The 23,904-nt window shown below is 40.4% G+C and overlaps 1 protein-coding gene across 1 annotated transcript in view; it reads right to left on the minus strand.

Moving 5' to 3' along the window:
- Nucleotides 1-23,904, minus strand: part of CFAP70 (cilia and flagella associated protein 70) — a 103,417-nt gene that overhangs the window by 20,973 nt on the left and 58,540 nt on the right. Inside the window, 7 exon segments of the mRNA XM_036337078.1 lie at nucleotides 2,898-3,161; nucleotides 3,600-3,715; nucleotides 3,836-3,969; nucleotides 9,430-9,555; nucleotides 16,690-16,821; nucleotides 18,690-18,880; nucleotides 19,199-19,263. Of these exon segments, the coding sequence (XP_036192971.1) occupies nucleotides 2,898-3,161; nucleotides 3,600-3,715; nucleotides 3,836-3,969; nucleotides 9,430-9,555; nucleotides 16,690-16,821; nucleotides 18,690-18,880; nucleotides 19,199-19,263 (1,028 nt within the window).

Genomic DNA, 23,904 nt, shown 5'->3' on the forward strand with positions numbered 1-23,904 from the left:
ACCATGAGGGCAGGTGGCCTCTTAGAAAGTCACATGGTGTTATTGGGAAGTGATTATATCCAATGAGTGTGACGAGAAAGAGACACTAACAAAGGAAACCCAAACTGTCAGAGATGGAGGAGGCAATCCGACAGGTATTTTAGAAAGGAGAGTGTTAAATACTGCAGACTGATCACTGAAGGGTAAGTGATGATCTTAATGAAAAAGACTGTTAGTATTCAGCTTTTCTGAGGTGTAATTTACATATTATAAAGTGTTCACTTTTAAGTATATATTTCAATGTGTTTTAACAAATACATATACTATGTAAGCACTATCACAATCAATGTATAAAAGATTATAATGTCCCCAAAAGCTCCCGTGTGCCCTTTTCAGATAGTCCCCAACTCCCAGCCCTAGGCCACCACTGATCTGCTTTCTATATATGCTTTTTCTAGAATTTAATTTAAATGAAATCATACAGTATGTATGTACTCTTTTGCATCTGCCTTATTCACTTAGCATAATGCTTTTGAGAGTCATCTATGTTGTATCTATCAGTAATTTGTTTATTTTTATTGCTGAGTGGTTTTTGATTATGTGGTTATAAGTAACTTTACTGACCACTCACTTATCTTTAGGCGACTGGGTTGTTTTCAGTTTTTTCCTACTATAAATAAATCTGCTATGAACATCTGTATATAAATCTTTGCAAGGACATGTTTCCATTTCTCTTGTGTAAATACCTAGGAGTGAAATTGCTGGCATATATATATTTAACTTTATTTTTTTTAAATATATTTTATTCATTTTTTACAGAGAGGAAGGGAGAGGGATAGAGAGTTAAAAACATCAATGAGAGAGAAACATCGATCAGCTGCCTCTTGCACACCTCCTACTGGGGATGTGCCCACAACCAAGGTACATGCACTTGACTGGAATTGAACCTGGGACCCTTCAGTCCACAGGCAGACACTCTATCCACTGAGCTAAACCAGTTAGGGCTAACTTTATTTTTTTAAAAAATATGTTTTATTGATTTTACAGAGAGGAAGGGAGAGGGAGAGTTGAAGAGGGAGAAACATCAATCAGCTGCCTCCCATACACACCCCAATAGGGGATTCTACCTGCAACCTGGGTATGTGCCCCAACTGGGAACGAACTGGCAATCCTTTGGTACACAGGATGATGCTCAACCAACTGAACCACTCCTGCCAGGGCTGTTTAACTTTGTCTTAAAATGCCTGATTGGCTTCTTGGAAGAAGTGTCTGTTCAGGTCCTCTGCTCATTTTTAAATTGGATTGTTTTGTTTTTCATGTTCAGTTGTATAAGTTGTTTATATATTTTGGATATTAAGGTCTTATCAGAGGTGCAAATATCACCTCCCATTTGGTTGATTGCCTTTTTGTTTCATTCATGGTTTCTTTTGCTGTATAGGTTTTTAGTTTGATATAGCCCCATTTATTTAATTTCACTTTTGCTTCCTTTGCCTTTGAGGACAAATAAAATCCTTCCTAAGACCAAGGTCCATAAGTTTAGTACCTATGTTTTCTTCTATGTAATTTATTATTTCAGGTCTTATATTTAGGTCTTTGGTCCATTTTGAGTTAATTATTTTTGTATATGATAACAAGTAGCAATCTAGTTTCAGTCTTTTGCATACAGCTTTCCAGTTTTCCCAGCACCATTAGTGGAAGAGCCTTTCTTTTCTCCATTATATCTTTTTAGCTCCTTTTTAAAAAATTAGTTGCCCAAGTACATGTGGGGGATGGGGGGGTGGGAGGTAATCAACTAAAGATTTTGCATGCATATATACATAACTTCTGGATGCAGACAGGGGGGTGGTGGGGGCCTGGATGCGGGGGGCGGGGCTGGGATAGAGGAGGTCCATGGGGGGAAAAAAGGGACATATGTAATACTTTCAACAATAAAGATTAAAACCATAAAATAAAATAAAACAAGGCTCATATACTGCCTAAAAGAGACTCACTTCAAATCTAAAGGCACACAGACTGAAAGTAAAGGGACGAAAAAAGATATCTCATGCAAAGGAAAATGAAAACAAACAAAGCTGAGGTAGCAGTATTTATATCAAACAAAATAGACTTTGCATTATAAGAGTCAAAGGAGGACCCATCAATTAAAAAAAAAAGAAAAGAAAGCCCTGGTCGGTTTGTTCAGTGGTTAGAGTGGATCATAGGTTTGATTCCCAGTCAATGACATGTACCTGGGTTACAGGTTCGATCTGGACAGGTCAGGGTACATGCGGGAGGAAACTGATTGATGTGTGTCTCTCACATCAATGTTTCCCCCTCTCTTCCTCTATTTCTATTTCTATTTCTCTTTCTCTTTCTCTTTCTCTCTCTCCTCTCTCTCTCTCTCTCTCTCTCTCTCTCTCTCTCTCTCTCTCTCTCTCTCTCCTCTCTCCCTCTCTCCCTCCCTCCCTTCCTCCCTCCCTCCTTCCCTACCTCTTTCTCTCCTCTCCTCTTTCTATAAAAATCAATGGGAAAATCCTCAGGTGAGGATTAAAAAAAAAAAGAACAAAAAAAAAGGGAGTGTACAAATAAATAAATTTAAGAATCACAAGAGAGGGACCTTACATGTTGGGAAGAGAGTGAGGTGGGGGAAATTTACTCTGCTAGAATGATACTCCTTTTAGGGGTGCACAGGGACAGTAAATTATCTAAGATTTTTTAAAAAAACTGAATAGCAACAGTAAAAGCTTCAGACTTTCAATCACATGAATGGGGAAATATTTTGGAAGATTCTTCCCTGGTATCCCTGGAACAACTCAAAATTCCACTCATTTTTTTCATTTCACGAATATCCACTGAGTACCTACTATGTGCCTGCTTCTGTTCCTAAGGCCAGTAATTTTTTCCAGCAGCCACTAATCATCTCCATTCGTTGGTCCTACCTGCTGGCGGTTCTGCCTTGCTTGCTGTTGTAGAAGAACCACTAGTGACTCCCCAAGGTCCTAAACTGGATTCTGCTTTTACGCCTTCTCCAATGTGCTCCACAGCACCAGTGCTCTTCTGCCCAGATACTTTGGTTTCAGCGTCTAAGGTACCAGCACTCTTCATTAATTGTGCCTGAAGCATTCGTGCCTGAAGCTGTTTGAAGGCCTCGTGAAATGCCATTTCCATTCGAATATCATTGTTTTGAATTTCATAGTATAAACCTGAAGAAAGAAAGATGCTGAAAATAAATGTGACTAATTTGCCACCATCAGCTACTAGGAATTGTAATATTTCACTTCACGTTTCCCACATTTTTACCAAAGTTTAAGTACTATATGAAGAGTGATTAAAGAGTGGGGCAGACAGCCCAAGCTGGTTTGACTCAGTGAACAGAGTGTTGGCCTGAGGACTGAAGGGTCCCGGGTTCAATTCCGGTCAAGTGCACATGCCCGGGTTGCAGGTTCGATCCCCAGTAGGGGGCATGCAGGAGGCAGCTGATCAATGATTCTCTCTCATCATTGATGTTTCTATCTCTCTCTCCCTCTCCCTTCCTCTCTGAAATCAATAAAAAAAACTATTTTTTAAAAAAGAATGGGAAGACAAAGGGAGAATCTTATAATGGAATAAAAACATATTCAGACCACAGGAAAATATCATACCAAGTAAAGTCCAGGCTACAACACTGGTTGGCTCCAAGCAAGTAGCATCCTCAAAGAAAATTTCTGCCTGTTCATAGTTCTCCATCAGGACAGCCAGGACACCACACAGCAGCAAGCTGAGGAGAGACCACCAACATGATTAACAACATGGTCCCATGTCACCGTCCTGGAATCAAGACAACTTCATTTAGTAGCTTATCTGCTCCTCCTCATTCCCCATCTCCCCTCACCCATACCTGTGGATATGATTCTGGTTGAGGGAAAGGGCTTTCCGAAAACACTCCTGAGCTTTGATGTTGTCCTCAGTTAGGAGGCAGAAGGCACCATAGTCCAGCCAGTGTTCCAGGTTCTGGGGCTCACGAACCAACCTCTACCAGTGAAATATCAGAAGGACCAACGTTATTGTGTCACTATGTCATATTCTTTTTAATGCACATAACTCAGAAGCACTCTAAAAATACTATAAGCTCTATGAAAGCAGAAACTATGACTTCTTTTTTTGTTTACCACTGAATTCTGAATGCCTAGCACAGTCAATGTTCTGGCTTATAGTAAAGTCAGTAAATATTTATTGAAATAATCTAAAAATTGATTACTTTCTAGTGTTAGTGTCTGGTCCCTATAAGCTCCTCCAATTCCTTAGAAGACTAAAGATCAGTTTTTATAGTTTATTTTAAAAATTCATATATAACCATCTTTGTCATAGTCTTGAGATGGCAAATATAAGTTTATCTACAAATTTGTTTTTAAAAAGCACCTCAAAAGAATAAAAAATAAAAAATAAAAAATAAAAAAGCACCTCAACATATTGTAGTGAAAACTACAAAATATTGCTGAAAGAAATTAAAGCAGACATAAAAAAATGGAAACACATCCCATGTCCATAGATTGGAAGACTCATGTCAATACTTCCCAAATCAATTTACATATGCAGTCTCTATCAAAATCCCAATTTTTCTTTTGCAGAAATAGAAAAACCTGACCTAAAATTCATTTGGAATGCCCAGGAATCTGAATAGCCAAAACAATCTTTAAAAAGAAAAACAGCCCTGCCCAGTTTGGCTCAGTGGATAGAGCATCGGCCTGTGGACTGAAGGGTCCCAGATTCGATTCCGGTCAGGGGCATGTACCTTGGTTGCGGGCACATCCCCAGTGGGGGGTGTGTGGGAGGCAGCTGATTGATGTTTCTCTCTCATCGATGTTTCTGACTCTCTATCCCTCTCCCTTCCTCTCTGTAAAAAATCAATAAAAATATATTTTTTTAAAAAAGAAAAAAAAAAACCTGGAGGACTCATACTTCCTGATTTCAAAACTTACAAAGCTACAGCTTTTTTTTGTTTGTTTGTTTTCCACAACAGGTTTGCTGCCAGAACACAGGTGTGAAAACCACCACTAAATCTAAAACAAAATGGGAAAGGAAAAGACTCACATCAACATCATCACCATTGGACATGTAGATTCTGGCAAGTCTACCCCTACTGGTCATCTGATCTACAAATGTGGTGGAACTGACAAAAGAACCATCAAAAGATTTGAGGAGGCTACTGAGATGGACAAATTGAAAGCTGAATGTGAGTGTGATGTTACCACTGATATCTTCCAAATTCAAGACCAGCAAGTATTATGTGACCATCATTCATGCCCCAGGACAAAGATACTTTATCAAAAATATGATTACAGGCACATCTTGGGTTGACTGTGCCATCCTAATTTGTTGCTGCTGGTATTTGTGAGTTTGAAGCAAGTACCTCCAAGAACAGGCCGCCCTGTGAGCATTCCCTTCTGGCTTACACACTGGATGTGAAACAACTAACTGTTGTTAATAAAATGGATTCCATTGAGCCCGAGAGATACAATAGAATTGTTAAAGAAGTCAGCACCTACATTAAGAAAACTGGCTACAAACTTGACACAGTGGAATTTGTGCCAATTTCTGGTTGGAATGGTGACAATATGCTGGAGCCAAGTGCTAACATGGCTTGATTAAAGGGATGGAAGGTCACCCGTAAAGATGGTAATGCCAGTGGATCCACACTGCTTGAAGCCCTGAATTGCATCCTGCCACTAACTCGTCCAACTGACAAGCCCCTGAGTCTACCCCTCAAGGACATCTACAACGTTGGTGGTATTGGTACTGTCCCTGTGGGCTGAATGCAGATTGGTGTTCTCAAACCCAGCCTGGTGGTCACCTTTGCTCCAGTCAATGTTACAACTGAAGTGAAGCCTATTGAAATGCACCATGAAGCTTTGAGTGAAACTCTTCCTGGGGACCATGTGGGCTTCAACGTCAAGAACGTGTCTGTTAAATATGTTAAATGTGGCTGGTGACAGCAAAAATGGCCACCAATGGAAGCAGCTGCCTTCACAGCTCAGGAGATTATCCTGAACAATCCAGGCCAGATCAGTGCTGGATTGTCACAGAGCTCATATTGCTTGCAAATTTCCTGAGCAGAAGGAGAAGATTGACCATCATTCTGGGAAAAACCTGGAAGATGGACCAAAGTTTTTGAAATCTGCCATCATCAGTATGGTTCCTGGCAAGCCCATGTATGGTGAGAGCTTCTTTGACTATTCTCCTCTGGGCTGTTGTGCTGTTTGTGACACAAGACAGCCAGTTGTTGCCAAAACGGTTTGGCTCAGTGGATAGAGCATCGGCCTACGGACTGAGAGGTCCCAGGTTCGATTCCGGTCAAGGGCATGTACCTGGGTTGCGGGCACATCCCCAGTGGGAGATGTGCAGGAGGCAGCTGATCGATGTTTCTCTCTCATCGATGTTTCTAACTCTCTTTCTCCCTTCCTCTCTGTAAAAAAATCAATTAAAAAAAAAAAAAACAGCCAGTTGCTGTGGGCTTCATCAAAGCAGTAGATTGGCAAAGTCACCGTCTGCCCAGAAGATTAAGAAGGCTAAATGAATAGTATTCCTAATACTTGCCACCCCAGTCTTAATCAGTGGTGGAAGAATGGTCTCAGAACTGTTTGTCTCAATTGGTTATTTAAGTTTAATAGTAAGAGACTGGTTAATGATTGCAATGCATCATAAAACCTTCAGAAGGAAAGGAAAATGTTTTAGGGACCATTTGGTGTGTGTGTGTGTGTGGCAGTTTTTAAGTTATTCGGGGTTTGGGGTTTTTTGTTTGTTTTTTTAGAGAAAGAAGAAGGGAGAGGGATAGATAGAAACATCAATGAGAAACATCCATCAGTTGCCTCGTGCATGCCCCTTATTGAAGATCAAGCCCATAACCCGGGCATATGCCTTGACTGGGAATCAAACCAGTGACCTCTTGGTCCATGGATCAACACTCAACCACTGAGTCACACCAGCCTGGCAAGTTATTAGTTTTTTTTAAATATATTTTTATTTATTTCAGAGAGAAAGGGAGAGGGAAACAGAGAGAAACATCAATGATGAGAGAGAATCATTGATTGGCTGTCTCTTGAACACCTCCCACTGGGGATTGAGCCAGCAGCCCAGGCATGTGCCCTTGACTGGAATCAAACCTAAGACCCTTTAGTCCACAGGCCGACGCTCTATCCACTGAGCCAAACCAGATAGGGCTAGTTTTCAAAATCTGTACTTTTCAATAGAAACAACTTGACCAAAAATCTGTCACAGAATTTTGAGACCCATTAAAATAAAGTTTAATGAGGAAAAGAACTTACAAAGCTATAGTAACCAGTCTGGTACTGGTATAAAGACACACATTTAGACCAATGGAATAGAATAGAGAGCCCAGAAATAAACCATTGCATATATGGTCAAACTATTGTTGATAAAGGTGCCAAGACCATTCAATAGGCAAAAGGGCAGTCTTCAACAAGTGGTGCTAGAAAGTGGATATCTACATACCAAGGAATGAAGTTGCACCTAACCTTACCTAATACTACATACACAATAAGTAACTCAAAATGGATCAAAGACCTAAACATAAGACCTAAAACTATAAATCTTTGAGAAGAAAACTTAGGACAATAGCTTCATGACATTGGACTTAGCAATGATTTCTTGGATATGATACCAAAGGCACAGGCCATTAAAGAAAAAATAGACAAATTGGACTCTACTAAAAATAAAACTTTTGTACATCAAAAGAAACTACCTTTTGATGTACTATTTTACATCAAAGAGTAAAAGAGTGGTTTAGGGAGAATGGGAAAAATATTTGCAAATTATATATTTGGTAAGGGGTTAATATTCAGAATACTGTATATAAAGATTTCCTAAAACTCAACAAGAAAATAGTAAACAACATGACTCAAAAATGGGCAATATTTTTGAATAAATATTTTGAATAAATATGTTCCCAAAGATCTACAAATGGCCATAAAACATAGGAAGAGATCCTCCACATCACTAATCATCAAGGAATCAAACCACAATGAAATATCAGCTCTCACCAATTAGGACAGCCACTATCAACAAAACACAAATAACAATTGTTGATGAGGAGGTGGAAAAATTAGAAGTCTTGCTGGAATGTAAAATGGTACAGCCACTTTGGAAAACAACAAGGTAGTTCCTCATAAAATTAAAAATAAAATGATACAGCAATCCCACTTCTGTGTATATACCCACGAGAATTGAAATCAGAGTTTCAAAGAGACATTTGTACATCCATGTTCAAAGTAGTGTTATTCATAATAGCTAAAAGATACAAGCAACCCAAATGTCCACTGACAGATGAATGGATAAGCAAAATGTAGTATATACATACAATGGAATATTACTTAGCCCTAAAAAGGAAGGAAATTCTGACATATGCTTCAACATAGATGAATCCTTGAGGGCATATACTGAGTAAAATAAGCCACTCACAATGGGACATAACAATTTATTCAGATAAACTGATGTTTTAAACTTGTTGTAGTCTAAATTTTCCTATCAATTAATTTAAAAAATATTTCCTCTTGAAAAAAATCATAAATATGAAAAGATGTTCAAAGTCACTAGAATTTAATTTGCATTCCCTAATGGCGTTGAACATCTTTTCATGTTCTTATTTAGCATCCTTAATTCCTCCTTAGCCAAGTGTCTGTTCAATTTCTTTGCCCATTTTTATTTGGTTGTTTTTCTATTATTGAGTTTGAGGTTCTTAATATTCTGGAAACAAATCCTTTGTCAGATATATGTTTTGTAGATATTTTTTTTTAGTCTGTACCTTTTATTTTCGTTTTCTTAACAGTGTTTCTCACAGAGCATATGTTTTTAATTTTGATGAAGTTCCATTTATCAATTTAAAAAAAAAATCATGCTTTGTGTCATGTCTAAGAATTCCTTACCTAACTTCAGGTCATGAAGATTTTCTCCTAAAAGTTTCTTAGTTTTATATTTTACATTCAGATTGACAATTTACTTTCAGTTTATTTTTAAAAAATATGTTTTTATTGAATTCAGAGAGAGGAAGGGAGAGGGAGAAAGGGAGAAACATCGATTGATTGCCTTCTGTATGCCCCCTACTGGGGACTGGGAATTTAACCAGCGACCTCCTGGTGCATGAGCCACACCAGCCGGGCTTGAATTGATTTTTATACAGCGTTTGAGGTTTCAGTCAAATGTTTTTGTTTGTTTGTTTATTTTTTGTATATGATTACCAACTATTCTAACACCATTTTGTGAAAAGACTATACTTTGTCCATTGAACTTCTTTTACACTTTTGTCAAAAATATAATAACCTTATGTGTGTGGACCTATTTTTGGACTCTGTTTTAGTGATCTATGTGTCTATCCTTTCACTAATCAAGTTGGATTTGAAATAATAAAATACTACTATTTATTATACCCATATTGTACAAATTACAGTAACAACAACCACTGGGAAGATGTTTAATTACCTCTTCATAATACACTGCTGCCATTTCGAAGTTCTCATTGACTTCTGCTTCAAATGCAAAGAGTCGAAGCTGTTCACTACTCTTATGAATGGTTGGGACAGCACCTTGGATATCATCTGGCATGGTCTTGTCAACATCAAAATGTTAAGCAGACAAAATAAAACAATTAAAAGTAGAGAACTTTTAGAAGTATAAACCAGATGTGAGACTCCAGTCATGAGGTCTAAAATTATATTGAGGTTTCTTAAGTCTTGCCAGTACAATAAGAGGGTGAGAGTGAACCAAGACAGAACTATCAGTGGTGAAAGAGAAGCTCTTGTATTTAAATACCAACAGATTGAGCTCATGGAAATGAGTAAAAATTACTGCTCTCCTCAGTCCCAGGGCAGTCAGTATCCCTAAGCAAGTTGCCTCTGACCTCAAACAGATTTCTTTATGTTCTCTGGTGTATGGAACATTATTATCATATTTAGGTCCCATAACATGAAAAAGGCTCACACATACTAACTAGAGTCTTCAAATATCAAGAAAACAGGAGACGAAGGTTAGAGCTTTGGAACCTTCTAGTGGGATATATAGACAGATAGACTCTACAAAGGATACATTATAGAAATAGCCAGAAAGGTAGGAGGACACCCAGAAAAATAATATATTCTATACACCCAGATAGAAAAGCAAGTCTGGTGTATTAAGTAATATCCTGGACCAGAAACTTTGGCCAAGGAAGACACCCTCAAATTCTTTAATTAGAAGTAAAAATAATATCAGTGACTTTAACAAGTAAAGCTGCTTAGGGATGTGAAGAGTAAAGTAAATTTGAGATGGGCCAAAGAGAGCTGCTGATAATTGACTTATGCCTCTGTTCTTTGTTCTTTTAATTATGATGATCTTGACCTCAAAATCCCCTCAGCAAATACACTTCCATACCCAAACCCAAAATACTCTACCTCTACTATCCCATTCCCAGAACCCACATTTCAAGTCTTCTACCCTTTGGTCACTTAATCCCCTTAAAACTGCTCTCTGACTTCATTTCCTTCACTTCCAATATGCCCTCATTTCCCAAGTAGATAAGCCTAGACCCCATGAGCATCCACACATACTACTCTATCACCAGCACACTCAAGTCCCAGGCATCCTTCTCCTTCTCCTGTACTGGTCCTGAAAACTCCCAAATTAGAGTACTCCTATAACCTGACCCCATTTTTAGATAGGGGCTGCTATCTGGTCCTGAGGAAAACTACCTACACATAGAGATATCTGAGCTGCCACAGACTCTTCTAGCAATAAGTCGTGGCTGAATATATTATTGATTTCAGAGAGGAAGGGGGGAGAGAGAGAGGGAGAGGGAGAGAGGGAGAGAGGGAGAGAGAGAGAGAGAGAGAGAGAGAGAGAGAGAGAGAGAGAGAGAGGCCAATGATGAGAGAGAATCATTGATAAGCTGCCTCCTACACACCCCTTATCGGGGATCGAGCCCAAAACCCAGGCATGTGCCCCTGACAGGAATTGAACCTGGGACCCTTCAGTCCACAGGCTGATGCTCTATCCACTGAGCCCAAACCGGCTAGGGCAAAATCCCTCAGCTTTTGAACCCCACACCTAAATTGTTTATTTCTGCATCCATCATATCTCTTCATTTCAGTCTCAGAGAAAGAGGCATAGTATCCTTCCATGTTATAAGGCTAATCCTTCCACGTTTAAACTCTTAATCCTTTCCCACTTACATACCCTGAGCTTGCCATCGATTATCTCCTTTCCCTCTGTTTTCACATTCTCCCAAATTGCTGACACCTTTTCCCAAATCTGTGAACACGCTAAAGGCTTTTCCACCATAAAAAAAAATCTCTTTAATTTCTAGCTACTACTTTCCTACTTCTTCCCTTCATCTTTGAATTTTTTGAGTTTATATTTATCTGTTTCCTAAGCACTCATTTACTCCTCAATGTGTTATAATTGGAATCCATTCCATTAGCCCAAAGAAATTGCTATGTAAAGGTTAACAATAACCTCCTTACTGTCAAATCCAATGAAAAATTTCCAATTGTTTATCCCCCCAATCTTATTGAGATATAATTGTCATATATCACTGTATAAGTTTAAGATGCACAGCATGATGGTTTGCCTTACATATATTGTGAAATGATTACTGCAATAAGTTTAGTTCGAATCCATCATCTCATATCCTATATAATAAAGAGCTAATATGCTAATTAGACCGGATGGCAGAACAACCTTCTGGATGACTTTCTGAATGACCAGTGGGCAGGGCTGTGGGGCCTTGAGGCAGCCGGGGCTGTGAGGGCCAAGCCCCTTGCATGAATTTCATGTATCAGGCCTCTAGTAGATACAATAAAAAGAAAGGGCAAACAAGAAAAAAATACTTTTTTCCTTCTGAAAACCAAGATGGCGGCATAGGTTAACGCCGGAGATTGCTGCCTCGAACAACCACTTCAAAGATATAACTAAAGGACAGAACAGACATCATCCAGAACCACAGGAAGGCTGGCTGAGTGGAAATTCTACAACTAGGAGGAAAGAGAATATCATACCCAGACTCAGAGGAGGCGCAGTGCTGAAGTGAAATACTCAGGTGCGGAGTGCGCGCGCGGAGCGGGCTGGCGGCGGAGGGCGCGATTGTTGTTTTCAATCGGGAGGGAGTTTCAGACTCTGAGCTCCAGATCCGGGCGAGTCTCTAGGGACCCAGACTCAAACGGGAGAAGCGGGACTGTCTGGTTTCGGTCAGAACTCGAAGGCAGCTTTCTCTCTGAGGTTTGCAGCAGTTGCTGGGACTCTGAGAGGCAGAGCCCCTAGGGACAGAACTGAGAGCAGCCATAACTGCTCGCTCAGACCCGCCCTGTAGATCCCCGGGGACCCGCCCCACCCAAGCCCTGCGCAGAGCCATTTGCTGGATAGCCTCAGGCAAAGGCTAGATTAGCACCGCCCTAGAGATCCAGCACAGAAGCTCTCCCACTGCAGACACAGCTGACTCTCATAGCCAGTTAGCCTGGAGGTCAAATCACCCCTGGTATTACCGACAACAATCAAGGCTTAACTACAAGACTGCGCACAAAGACCACTAGGGGGTGCACCAAGAAAAGATAAAAAAATGCGGAGACAAAGAAACAGGACGCAAATGTCAGAAATGGAAGCTATAGAGCTCAAAACCACACTTTTAAGGTCTCTCAAGAACTGTCTAGAAGCTGCCGATAAACTTAGTAAGGCGCTCGAAAAGACTGGTGAGACCGCCGATAAATGTAGTGAGATCCTCAAGAAATCTAATGAGACCCTCGATATTATGTTAAAGAACCAACTAGAAATTAAGCATACACTGACTGAAATAAAGAATATTATACAGACACCCAACAGCAGGCCAGAGAAGCGCAAGAATCAAGTCAAAGATTCAAAACACAAAGAAGCAAAAAACACCCAACTGGAAAAGCAAAATGAAAAAAGAATCCAAAAATACGAAGATAGTGTAAGGAGCCTCTGGGACAGCTTCAAGCGTACCAACATCCGAATTATAGGGGTGCCAGAAGATGAGAGAGAGCAAGATATTGAAAACCTATTTGAAGAAATAATGACAGAAAACTTCCCCCACCTGGTGAAAGAAATAGACTTCCAAGTCCAGGAAGCGCAGAGAACCCCAAACAAAAGGAATCCAAAGAGGACCACACCAAGACACATCATAATTAAAATGCCAAGAGCAAAAGACACAGAGAGAATCTTAAAAGCAGCAAGAGAAAGAAACCCAGTTACCTACAAGGGAATACCCATACAACTGTCAGCTGACTTCTCAACAGAAACTTTGCAGGCCAGAAGGGACTGGCAAGAAATATTCAAAGTGATGAATACCAAGAACCTACAACCAAGACTACTTTATCCAGCAAAGCTATCATTCAGAACGGAAGGTCAGATAAAGAGCTTCACAGATAAGGAAAAGCTAAAGGAGTTCATCACCACCAAACCAGTATTATATGAAATGCTGAAAGGTATCCTTTAAGAAGAGGAAGAAGAAGAAAAAGGTAAAGATACAAATTATGAACAACAAATATGCATCTATCAACAAGTGAATCTAAGAATCAAGTGAATAAATAATCTGGTGATCATAATAGAATCAAGGACATAGAAAGGGAATGGACTGACTATTCTTGGGGGGGGAAGGGGTGTGGGAGATGCGGGAAGAGACTGGACAAAAATCGTGCACCTATGGAAGAGGACAGTGGGTGGGGAGTGAGGGCGGAGGGTGGGGCGGGAACTGGGAGGAGGGGAGTTATGGGGGGAAAAAAGAGGAACAAATGTAATAATCTTAACAATAAAGATTTAATTTAAAAAAAAAGAAAAAAAGAAAAAAATACTTTTTTCCTTGTGATGAGAACTCTTAACATAAACGTTCATATATATTATATAGCAGAGTTAACTATGTTCATCATACTGTATATTGTATCCCTAGTATTTATTTATCTTATAACTGGAAGTTTGTACCTTTTAACCAACTCCTCCTCTTCCCACCACAGAATTTTGTTTTTCTTGAATTCCTAAGAATATTTGATAATGTTGACCTCTTTTTCTTCTTAAAAATTTCTTCTCTGAGCTTCTGGCTGTCTTGCCATTTTTACAACTCACCTGCCTCTTTCATTAATTTTTTTACTCGCCATCCTCTAAATGTTGGTTTTCCTAGGGCTCCACCAGCAGCTCATTCCTCTCTCTACTTATGTTTTTCTAGGCAGCTTCATCTATGACCATAGTTTAACTAGCATCTATACACTCATGGCTCCCAAATTTGCTTTTGCTCTCTCTTGAACAAAACCCCACTAAAACCAATGTTCAAAATTTAATTCAACATCAATTGCCTCCCACCAGATTTACTCAGGTTGTATTTCTTGTCCTGGTCAATGGTACTACCAGCTACCCAATCACTAAGCCTTAAAGTTAAGAAGTTTTTACTTCTTTTCCTCTATACAATGTAAGAATCAGTTAACATCACCAGCTTCACCACCTCTAACCCATCCTACATACTTCTATTAGAGTGTCTTATACAAAACCCACTCCACACTACACTCCCACACCAGGAACTGGCTTCATCTCCTGTTTCTTTGTCCCTTACCACTTCAACTTCCACTCCTGAACTGTATGCAGTTTCTATCCTATATAATAAAAGGGTAATATGCAAATCAAAAGAACAGCGGAACGACCAATCGCTATAACACGCATTGACCACCAGGGGGCAGACACTCAACACAGGAGCTGCCCCTGGTGGTCAGTGCGCTCCCATAGGGGGAGCACCACTCAGCCACAAGCTGGGCTGACGCCTGGTGTGCACAGTGGCCTGCCTCTGCAGCAGCACTAAGGATGTCCAACTGTGGCTTAGGCCCTGAGGAGCAGGCCTAAGCTATCAGTCAGACATCCCCGAGGGCTCCCAGACTGCAAAAGGGCACAGGCCGCACTGAGGTACCCTCCCTCCCCACCGAGTGCACAAATGTCATGCACTGGGCCTCTAGTCATCATAATAAAAGGCTAATATGCAAATGGTCATCACGCTGTGACGCCATAAGGCCGTAGTGCCGTGATGCCTTAAGGACCAATCAGCAGGGACCTGAGGTTGTGCCCCCCGCCGCCCCAGTGGCGGGGCCGGGGGACCTGAGGCTGTGCCCCCCTGAAGCCAAACCCCCAAGGCAATGCCCCCCTGCCCCAGTCCAGGGACGTGAGGCTGAGTCTCCCACCCACTGGGGCTTGATGGGGGTGGGGCTGGCCGGGTCTTGGTGTCGCCCAATGGGGCTGGGGCCGGCCAGACACTTCTATCATAGAGAAAGGGCAAATAGCAATATTAAAATATTTCCTCTAATTAATTTCCTTTTAATGTACACGAATTTCATGCACCGGGCCACTAGTATATATCATATTCTTCCAAGTTTCCAAGCCTTTTTGATGTTCCCTATGACTCCAATGCTCTGAAACATCCCCATGGATAACTTCCTTTTAGCCATCAAAGCCCAATTCAAGATGCAGCTCCTCTGTAAATCCTTCCCTGAAAGGTCTCAGAGTAAAGTTTACTACTTTTTCTTTAGGCATCCCCTAACCTGCTCTCCCATGGACACAGCACTTACCTCACTCTACCACAGTTATTTGTATTTTATGCCTGTCTCTACTAGATAGGGGCTCCTTGGAGTCATAAGGCAACAGTAATTGCCATGTCATGCTCAACTGCTTTCCAACTCAAATCATCCAAATCATCTGTGCCCAAGGCAGAATTGTACTCTTAGTCCTAGAATACTAGAGACTCCTCGCCTACCTCTTCAGGGAGGCTAAAGAAAGTGAGAGAGGCCTGGCCGGCATGGCTCAGTGGTTAGAGCACTGGCGCCCAGTCCAAAGGGCCCCGGGTTCAATTCCCTGTAAAGGGCACATACCTGGATTGCAGATTTCCTGCCCCAGTTCAGGACATATGTGGAAGCAACCAATTGATGTGGCTCTCTCATATCGATGTTTCTCTCTCTCCCTCCCTCCCTCTTTCCCCCAACCTCCTTCCCTTCTACTCAGTCTAAAATTAATGGAAAACATATCCTCAGGTGAGGATTGACAACAACAAAAAAAGAAAGTGAGAAAAGTGATGGTGGCAGCGAAGAAAGAAACAGTGAAGGAAAGAGCAAGGAGAATAGGGGGTTTGAGGAAGCATAGCTGGTTAGAGACAGACTACCAGGGGGCGGAAAAAGACTGATTTTGTTTTCAAATAAACCACAACTGCAAGAATTAAAAAATGAGCATATGAAGGCAAGATGCAAGCTGTGCAAATAATAGATATAAACAGACAAGTGGGAGGAAAGCAGACCAGCACCCTCAAATAGAAAAGGCATATTTGAGGTATTATTGTCATTCAGGTATAATGTCTGAAAACTCATAGTTTTTTCTTTATTTTGATGATCAGTCTTAAAGACAAAAAAAGTGAGAATTGCACATATTCACAGAATAAACAATGCTCATTTCATAATTTAAATAGCCTATTTTACCTCTTTTTATCTATCACATTTATGACAGTTATGAAATTAATTTTCTAGGAAGCTGAAAGAGCATACAGATTGTTCTCCCCCACATAATTTAGGCATTTTCATATTCGTCTTTCTGTTTTAGTCCCTAGCAGAGAGCAGGTACCTCACTAAACATCTGTAGACTTCAGGAAGAGAAGAAGCAAGGAAGAAAGGAATCATTCAGGGGAAACCATGATGCCCTACTAAGAAAAGGAAGAGCTCTTCGTTCTTGAATACCTACCTGGTTTAAGGCCACATGCATTTGATCCACCAAGAACACATAGAGCTCACTAATGAATGTCTGCAGTTCCTCTTGGTTTTCAAATGGTATTGTTTTCAAGTACTTCTCTCTCACAATCTTTACCACAGCATGCTGCAAGAGACACACATCACTGGGCTAATAGCACAGGCAGCACAGGCCTTCCTGAGTTTCTCATCTAAGGTTCATCAGAATTTCAGACGGTAATTGATTTCTCACTGGTGACTGCTAAACTGCTGGCTCACAGATTTCTCCCTAATCAACATACTCTATATGACTTCTTTTCTTGATGTTATCATCATCTCTAATATGGTCAATTCAGGACTCATACTGTGTGAAGAGAGTCATAAAGCTGAAGAAAACCTTAGCATTATGTTTATGCATTATGTCTCTTATGATGGCCACATGATTCAAGGGGAAAAGGCCTGATTTGAGAATCTGGAGAATGGAATTCTGGTTCTAATTCTGCCACTGTACAATCTCATAAGTTATTTTATACTTGGCATCTCAGTTTCCTCATGTGTTAAATAGATATGTACTTTTGGTATTACTATCTTATTTCAGAAGTTGGTTGAGAAGCCAGAAGAAATAACAGGTGGTAATGCTTAAGATGCATTACATATTGCATCTTATAACAAATAACATATTGCTATAGCCAGGACAGCTGCTGCTTCTCTCCCCCTGCTCCCACTCCCCAAGCTAACATCATTGCCAGGATTTATACCATAAGGTTTTTTTAAAACTATTTTTATTGATTTCAGAGCAGAAGGGGGTGGAAAGGGAGGGAGGGAGGGAGGGAGGGAAAGAGGGAGGGAGGTAGGGAGGGAGGGAGGGAGGGAGAGAGAGAGGGAGAGAGAGAGAGAGAGAGAGAGAGAGAGAGAGAAATGATGAGAGAGAATCATCAGTCGGTTGCCTCCTGCATGCCCCACAATGGGGATTGAGCCCGCAACCTGGACACATGCCCTGACTGGGAATTGAACCATGACCTCCTGGTTCATAGATTGACACTCAACCACTGAGCCATGCCAATCAGGCCCATAAAGTTTTTTTAACATAAAGCATTTCCCATGCATTATGTTATTTGATGCTCATAATAGCCCCATGTAATAATGTTAATATTATCTCTCATTGTTAGGCAAAGAAATTGAGGCTCAGAGAAGTAAAGTCACTTGACTAAGGCCATCCAGCTAGTAATAGAACCAGAATCAAACTGAGATGTGACCCTGCCACCTACTGAGAATGGCCTCTTGCCCCCACAAGCATCTGCTATTTTTTACTTTATTACTTCGATGTGATTTCTTTGTGTTTGTTTATACAGTACAGGGCGCATAGTAAATGCACACAGAGAGGTAGTGCAGCACTGCAGTTAAGAACATGATTTCTGGAACCAGGCTGCCAGAATGTGAGGCCCATCTTTGACCTTTACTAGCTCTGTGATCTTGGGCAAATTACTTAGCCAACTAATATTGCATTTCTTCATCTGTAAAATGGGGAGCACCTCATAGGGTTGTTGTGAGGGTTAAATTCGTAAGCATTTTAAAATTTGGTATACAGCAAACACTCAATAAATGTTAGCCATTATTATTCAGGAAATTATTATTAAGTAAATATTTCTCAAATCTTAGTAATTCTATGGACTAGGGAAAGGTGTATAATAGGAGACAGAGATCATTAGTCATGGAATCAGACCCAGGTATAGAGTTTCTGCCTGCTAAAGCAACATGAAATCTGACTCAAAATCTGGCCTAGCCTCAAGAGAAGAATCAGTTTCTTAAGAGCTCACACTCGGAAAGCATACGGAACTGTTCTATGGCTCCGTAGGAGTGGAGCTTCTCCCAACATTCTATCATGGAGAACATAGCTCTCTGCACCAGTAGCAAGACAGGTGGGAATGTAGCCGAACATAACCATAGGAAAAATGACAACAAGGTAAGTAGATGCTTCATAAAACCCATAGAATAATTAAATAAATGAATATTTACCTTGAGTTGTTCTTTGAAAGCAAAGTATTTTCCAGAACAATTAAGTTCATAGTTGAGCTGGCATTTCTGCTCCTCCAGGGTTTCACTATCTATATCACCCTCCAGTTTGGCCACCTGTTTGCCAAACATGCCGTGATACTCATCCAGAATGGCTCTAGAAATGTTCTTGATCTGCATGTGGTAGTCACTTACTGCCTAGGAAAATATATAATGCCTGGTAAAGAGACCTCAAAGAGATCAAGATGTGGAATGGAATTCTGAACTGAATTGTGTTTTATATTCAATATACTTTAGGTATAAATTGCTCTCTTCTCCTCAGAGACCACCAGCCAAAGATCAAACACTGAATACTATTCCTTGTAAGCCACTGGTCACAAATAGATACAGGAAGATATAGATGAGAAGCTACAATTTCTCACCCCTTCTGAAAAACCCCTTCTGAAAAAGCCTTATTTTCAAATGATGCACTCAATACCTTATTACTTATAGTTTCACCTTGACTTTGGCACTTGCCTTCTGAGCTCCTCCTGTCCTGCGGGTAAGAGGTGGCCTTGGAGGAATCATTTCCTTGACCCTGTATCAGGAAACAACAACTTTATTATCTGCAGATTTATGTTCTTTTATTTCCCACCACCAAAGAGTCTCAGTGGGGGAGATCTAAGGTTTGTTCCCCCATCATACTTGAGCACTGTGCTATTCTCTCATGTAAAAGCCAAGACATGAACCCCAGAACATTATATAGCTATGGACTAGATAGGAAAGAAGCAGAGAAGCAGCTACTCAGAGAGTAGCTAAGTTGCAATTTTGGCTAATATGAGCCCTGGCTTTTCCATTACATATTTTTAAAAAGTTTTGGAAATATAAATGGTATAGGCAAATGAAAGCTTCCCCCCACCCCCTCTAAATCTAGGTCATAATTCACAAGACTGCTTTTAATTACAATAATGATATCAGGCTTTATGGTGAGTAAAAAATATATATTTTGTCACTATCAAACTACTTACACCAAAACTTCTACCTTCCATGTTTATGACTGTTTACAAGAACCTAGATGTAATTAAGTTATAGATTTTCCTTCTTATAATTTCAGATTTCTGCTGAAGTAAATTGTACTGCCATAGAGTTTACATTCAAATTCACTAAGAAAACAATCCCATTTATAATTGCATCAAAAAATAAAATACCTTGGAATAAATTTAACCAAGAATGTTAAACAGACTGACAGCTGTTAGAATGGAGCTAAGAAAATTATAAGACAATGAAGAAAGAAATTGAAGAATATACAAATAAGTAGAAGTATATACCATGTTCATGGTTAGGAAGAATTAACATCATTAAAATTTCCATACTACTCAATGCAATCTATAGATTCAATGCAATTCCTATCAAGATATCAATGGCGGAGAACCAAGATGGCGGCATAGGTAAACACCGGAGTTTGCTGCCTCGAACAACCACTTCAAAAATACAACTAAAAGACGGAAAGGACATCATCCAGAACCACAGGAAGGCTGGCTGAGTGGAAATTCTACAACTAGAAGGAAAGAGAAAAGCATACCAAGACTTAGAGGAGGCGCAGTGCGGAAGTAAAATACTAAGGTGCGGAGTGCATGCGGAGTGGGCTGGCGGCTGAGGGCACGGTTGTCGTTTTCAATCGGGAGGGAGTCTCAGGCTCTGAGCTCCAGTTCCAGGCGAGTCTACAGGGACCCAGACTCATACGGGAGAAGGGGGACTGTCTGGCAGCAGTCAGAACCTGAGGGCAGCTTTCTCTCCGAGGGGCTTGCAGCCATTACCAGGACACTGAGAAGCAGAGCCTCTGAGGGCAAGACTGAGAGCAGCCATAACTGCTAGCCCCGCCCTGTTGATCCCATGGGACCTGCCCTGCCCAAGCCCTGCAGGGAGGCTTTTGCTGGATAGCCTCAGGCAAAGGCTAGATTAGCACCTCCCTCGAGATCCAGGAGCCAGGAAGCCCAGAGGTCAGAGTGGGACCATCCAGTTTGCAGCTCCATGGAACCATAAAAGACACACTCAGGGGGCAGACTCAGTGAGCACCAAAGCCCCATTGAAGCAAGTCTTGCCCCGGAGGGGTGTCTCCAGCACAGAAGTTCTCCCACTGCAGACACAGCTGATTCTCACAGCCAATTGGCCTGGAGGTCAATTCCTCCCAGGGATAATTACAACAATCAAGGCTTAATTACAACAAGACTGTGCACATAGCCCACAAGGGGGTGCAGCAAGAGTGTCTACCTCAGGTAATTGGGACACTTAGCACAGAAAGGCACTCTATCGACACAGCGAAGCACAAAAATGCCGAGACAAAGAAACAGGACACAAATGACAGAAATGGAGGAAAGCAAACTGCTGGATATAGAGTTCAAAACCACACTTTTAAGGTATCTCAAGAACTGTCTAGAAGCCACCAATAAATTTAGCAAGGCCCTCGAAAAGACTGGTGAGACCACCGATAAATGTAGTGAGATCTTCAAGAAATCTAGTGAAACCCTTGATGTTGTGATAAAGACCAACTAGAAATTAAGCACACACTGACTGAAATAAAGAATATTATACAGACTCCCAACAGCGGATGAGAGGATCGCAAGAATCAAGTCAAAGATTTGAAATACGAAGAAGCAAAAAACACCCAACCAGAAAAGCAAAATGAAAAAAGAATCCCAAAATACAAAGACAGTGTAAGGAGCCTCTGGGACAACTTCAAGCGTACCAACATCCGAATTATAGGGGTGCCAGAAGATGAGAGAGAGCAAGATATTGAAAACCTATTTGAAGAAATAATGACAGAAAACTTCCCCCACCTGGTGAAAGAAATAGACTTCCAAGTCCAGGAAGCGCAGAGAACCCCAAACAAAAGGAATCCAAAGAGGACCACACCAAGACACATCATAATTAAAATGCCAAGAGCAAAAGACAAAGAGAGAATCCTAAAAGCAGCAAGAGAAAGAAAATCAGTTACCTACAAGGGAGTACCCATACGACTCTCAGCTGATTTCTCAACAGAAACTTTGCAGGCCAGAAGGGAGTGGCAAGAAATATTCAAAGTGATGAATACCAAGAACCTACAACCAAGACTACTTTATCCAGCAAAGCTATCATTCAGAAGTGAAGGTCAGATGAAGAGCTTCACAGATAAGAAAAAGCTAAAGGAGTTCATCACCATCAAACCAGTATTATATGAAATGCTGAAAGGTATCCTTTAAGAAGAGGAAGAAGAAGAAAAAGGTAAAGATACAAATTATGAACAACAAATACACATCTATCAACAAGTGAATCTAAAAATCAAGTGAATAAATAATCTGATGAACAGTATGAACTGGTGATTGTAATAGAATCAGGGACATAGAAAGGGAATGGACTGACTATTCTTGGGGGGGGGGGGCGGGGAAGGGGAGTGAGGGGTGCGGGAAGAGATTGGACAATAATCGTGCACCTATGGATGAGGACAGTGGGTGGGGAGTGAGGGTGGAGGGTGGGGTGGGAACTGGGTGGAGGGGAGTTATGGTGGGAAAAAAGAGGAACAAATGTAATAATCTGAACAATAAAGATTTAATTAAAAAATATCAATGGCATATTTCACAGAGCTAGAACGAATATTTCAAAAATTATATGGAACCACAAAAGACCCTGCATAGCCACAGCAATCTTGAGAAAGAAAAACAAAGGTAGAGGAATCATGCTACTGGTATCAAACTTATACTACAAGGCCATACTAATCAAAACAGCAAGGTACTGGCATAAAAACAAACATATAGATCAATCAAATAGAATAGAGAGCTCAGAAATAAACCCACACCTTTATGGTCAATCAATATTCAACAAAGGAGACAAGAAGATACAATGGGGTAAAGATAGTTATAAATGTTGTTGGGAACATTGGACAGATGCATACAAAAAAACCGAAATTAGACCACCTTCTTACACCATACACAATAATAAACTCAAAATGTATAAAAGACTTAAATGTAAGAGTCAAAACAATAAAAATCCTAGAAGAAAACATAGGCAGTAAAATCTCAAACATTTCTCATAGCAATATTTTGTCTGATATGTCTTCTTGGGCAAGGGAAACAAAGAAAAAAAACAAACAAATGAGTCTACATCAAACTAAAAAGTTTTTCAACATCGAAGGAAACCATCAACAAAAATACAAAGGGAGCCCTTTGAATGGAAGAACATATTCAGCAATGATACATCTGATAAAGGCTTAATATCTAAAATTTATAAAGAATGTACACAACTCTACACTAAAAACAAACAAACAAATAACCCAATTAAAAAATGAGCAAATGACCTGAATACACAATTCTCCAAAGAGGACATATAAATGGCCAAGAGACATATTAAAAGGTGCTCAATGTCATGAATCATCAGAGAAATGCAAATTAAAACCACAATGAAATATCACCTCAGACCTGTCAGAAAGGCTATCATCAATAAGTCAACAAACAACAGTTGTTGGCAAGGATGCAGAGAAAAGGGAACCCTGTGCACTGTTAGTTGGAATACAGGTTGGTGCAGTCACTGTGGACAACAATATGGAGTTTCCTCAAAAAATTAAAAATGTAACTGCCTTATGACTTAGCAATTCCACATCTGAGAATATATCTGAAGAAGCCTGAAACAGTGATTCAAAAGAATATATGCACCCCTCCATTCACTGCAGAGTTAGTTATAACAGCCAAGATTTGGAAGTAGCCCAAGTGCCTATCAGTGGCTTAGTGAATAAAAAAGTGGTGGTAACCCTGGCCGGTGTGGCTCATTGTGGCTCAATCAACCACAAGTTGGTTGAGCATTGTCCCATGCACCAACAGTTTGAGGATTCAATTCCAGGTCTAGACACATGCCCAGATTGTGGGCTCAATCTCCAGTAGGGGGTGTGCAGGAGATAGCCTATCAATGTTTCTCTTTCACATCAATATTTCTCTCTACCTCTCCCTTCCTCTCTTCTCTAAAAAATCAATAAAAACATATTTTCAAAAAAGTGATGGTACATTACACAATAATACTACTTGGCCATAAAAACGAAGGACATCTTACCTTTTGTGGCAGCATTATGGTCCTGGAGAGTATTATGCTAAGTGAAAATAAGCCAGTCAGAGAAAGACAAATACCATATGATTTCACTTATATGTGGAATCTAATGAACAAAATAGAAACAGACTCAAAAATATAGAAAAACAGACTGACAGCTATTAGAGCG

This window comes from Myotis myotis, unplaced genomic scaffold, assembly GCF_014108235.1.
Source record: "Myotis myotis isolate mMyoMyo1 unplaced genomic scaffold, mMyoMyo1.p scaffold_m19_p_15, whole genome shotgun sequence".
In the NCBI taxonomy this organism is placed as follows: Eukaryota; Metazoa; Chordata; class Mammalia; order Chiroptera; family Vespertilionidae; genus Myotis; species Myotis myotis.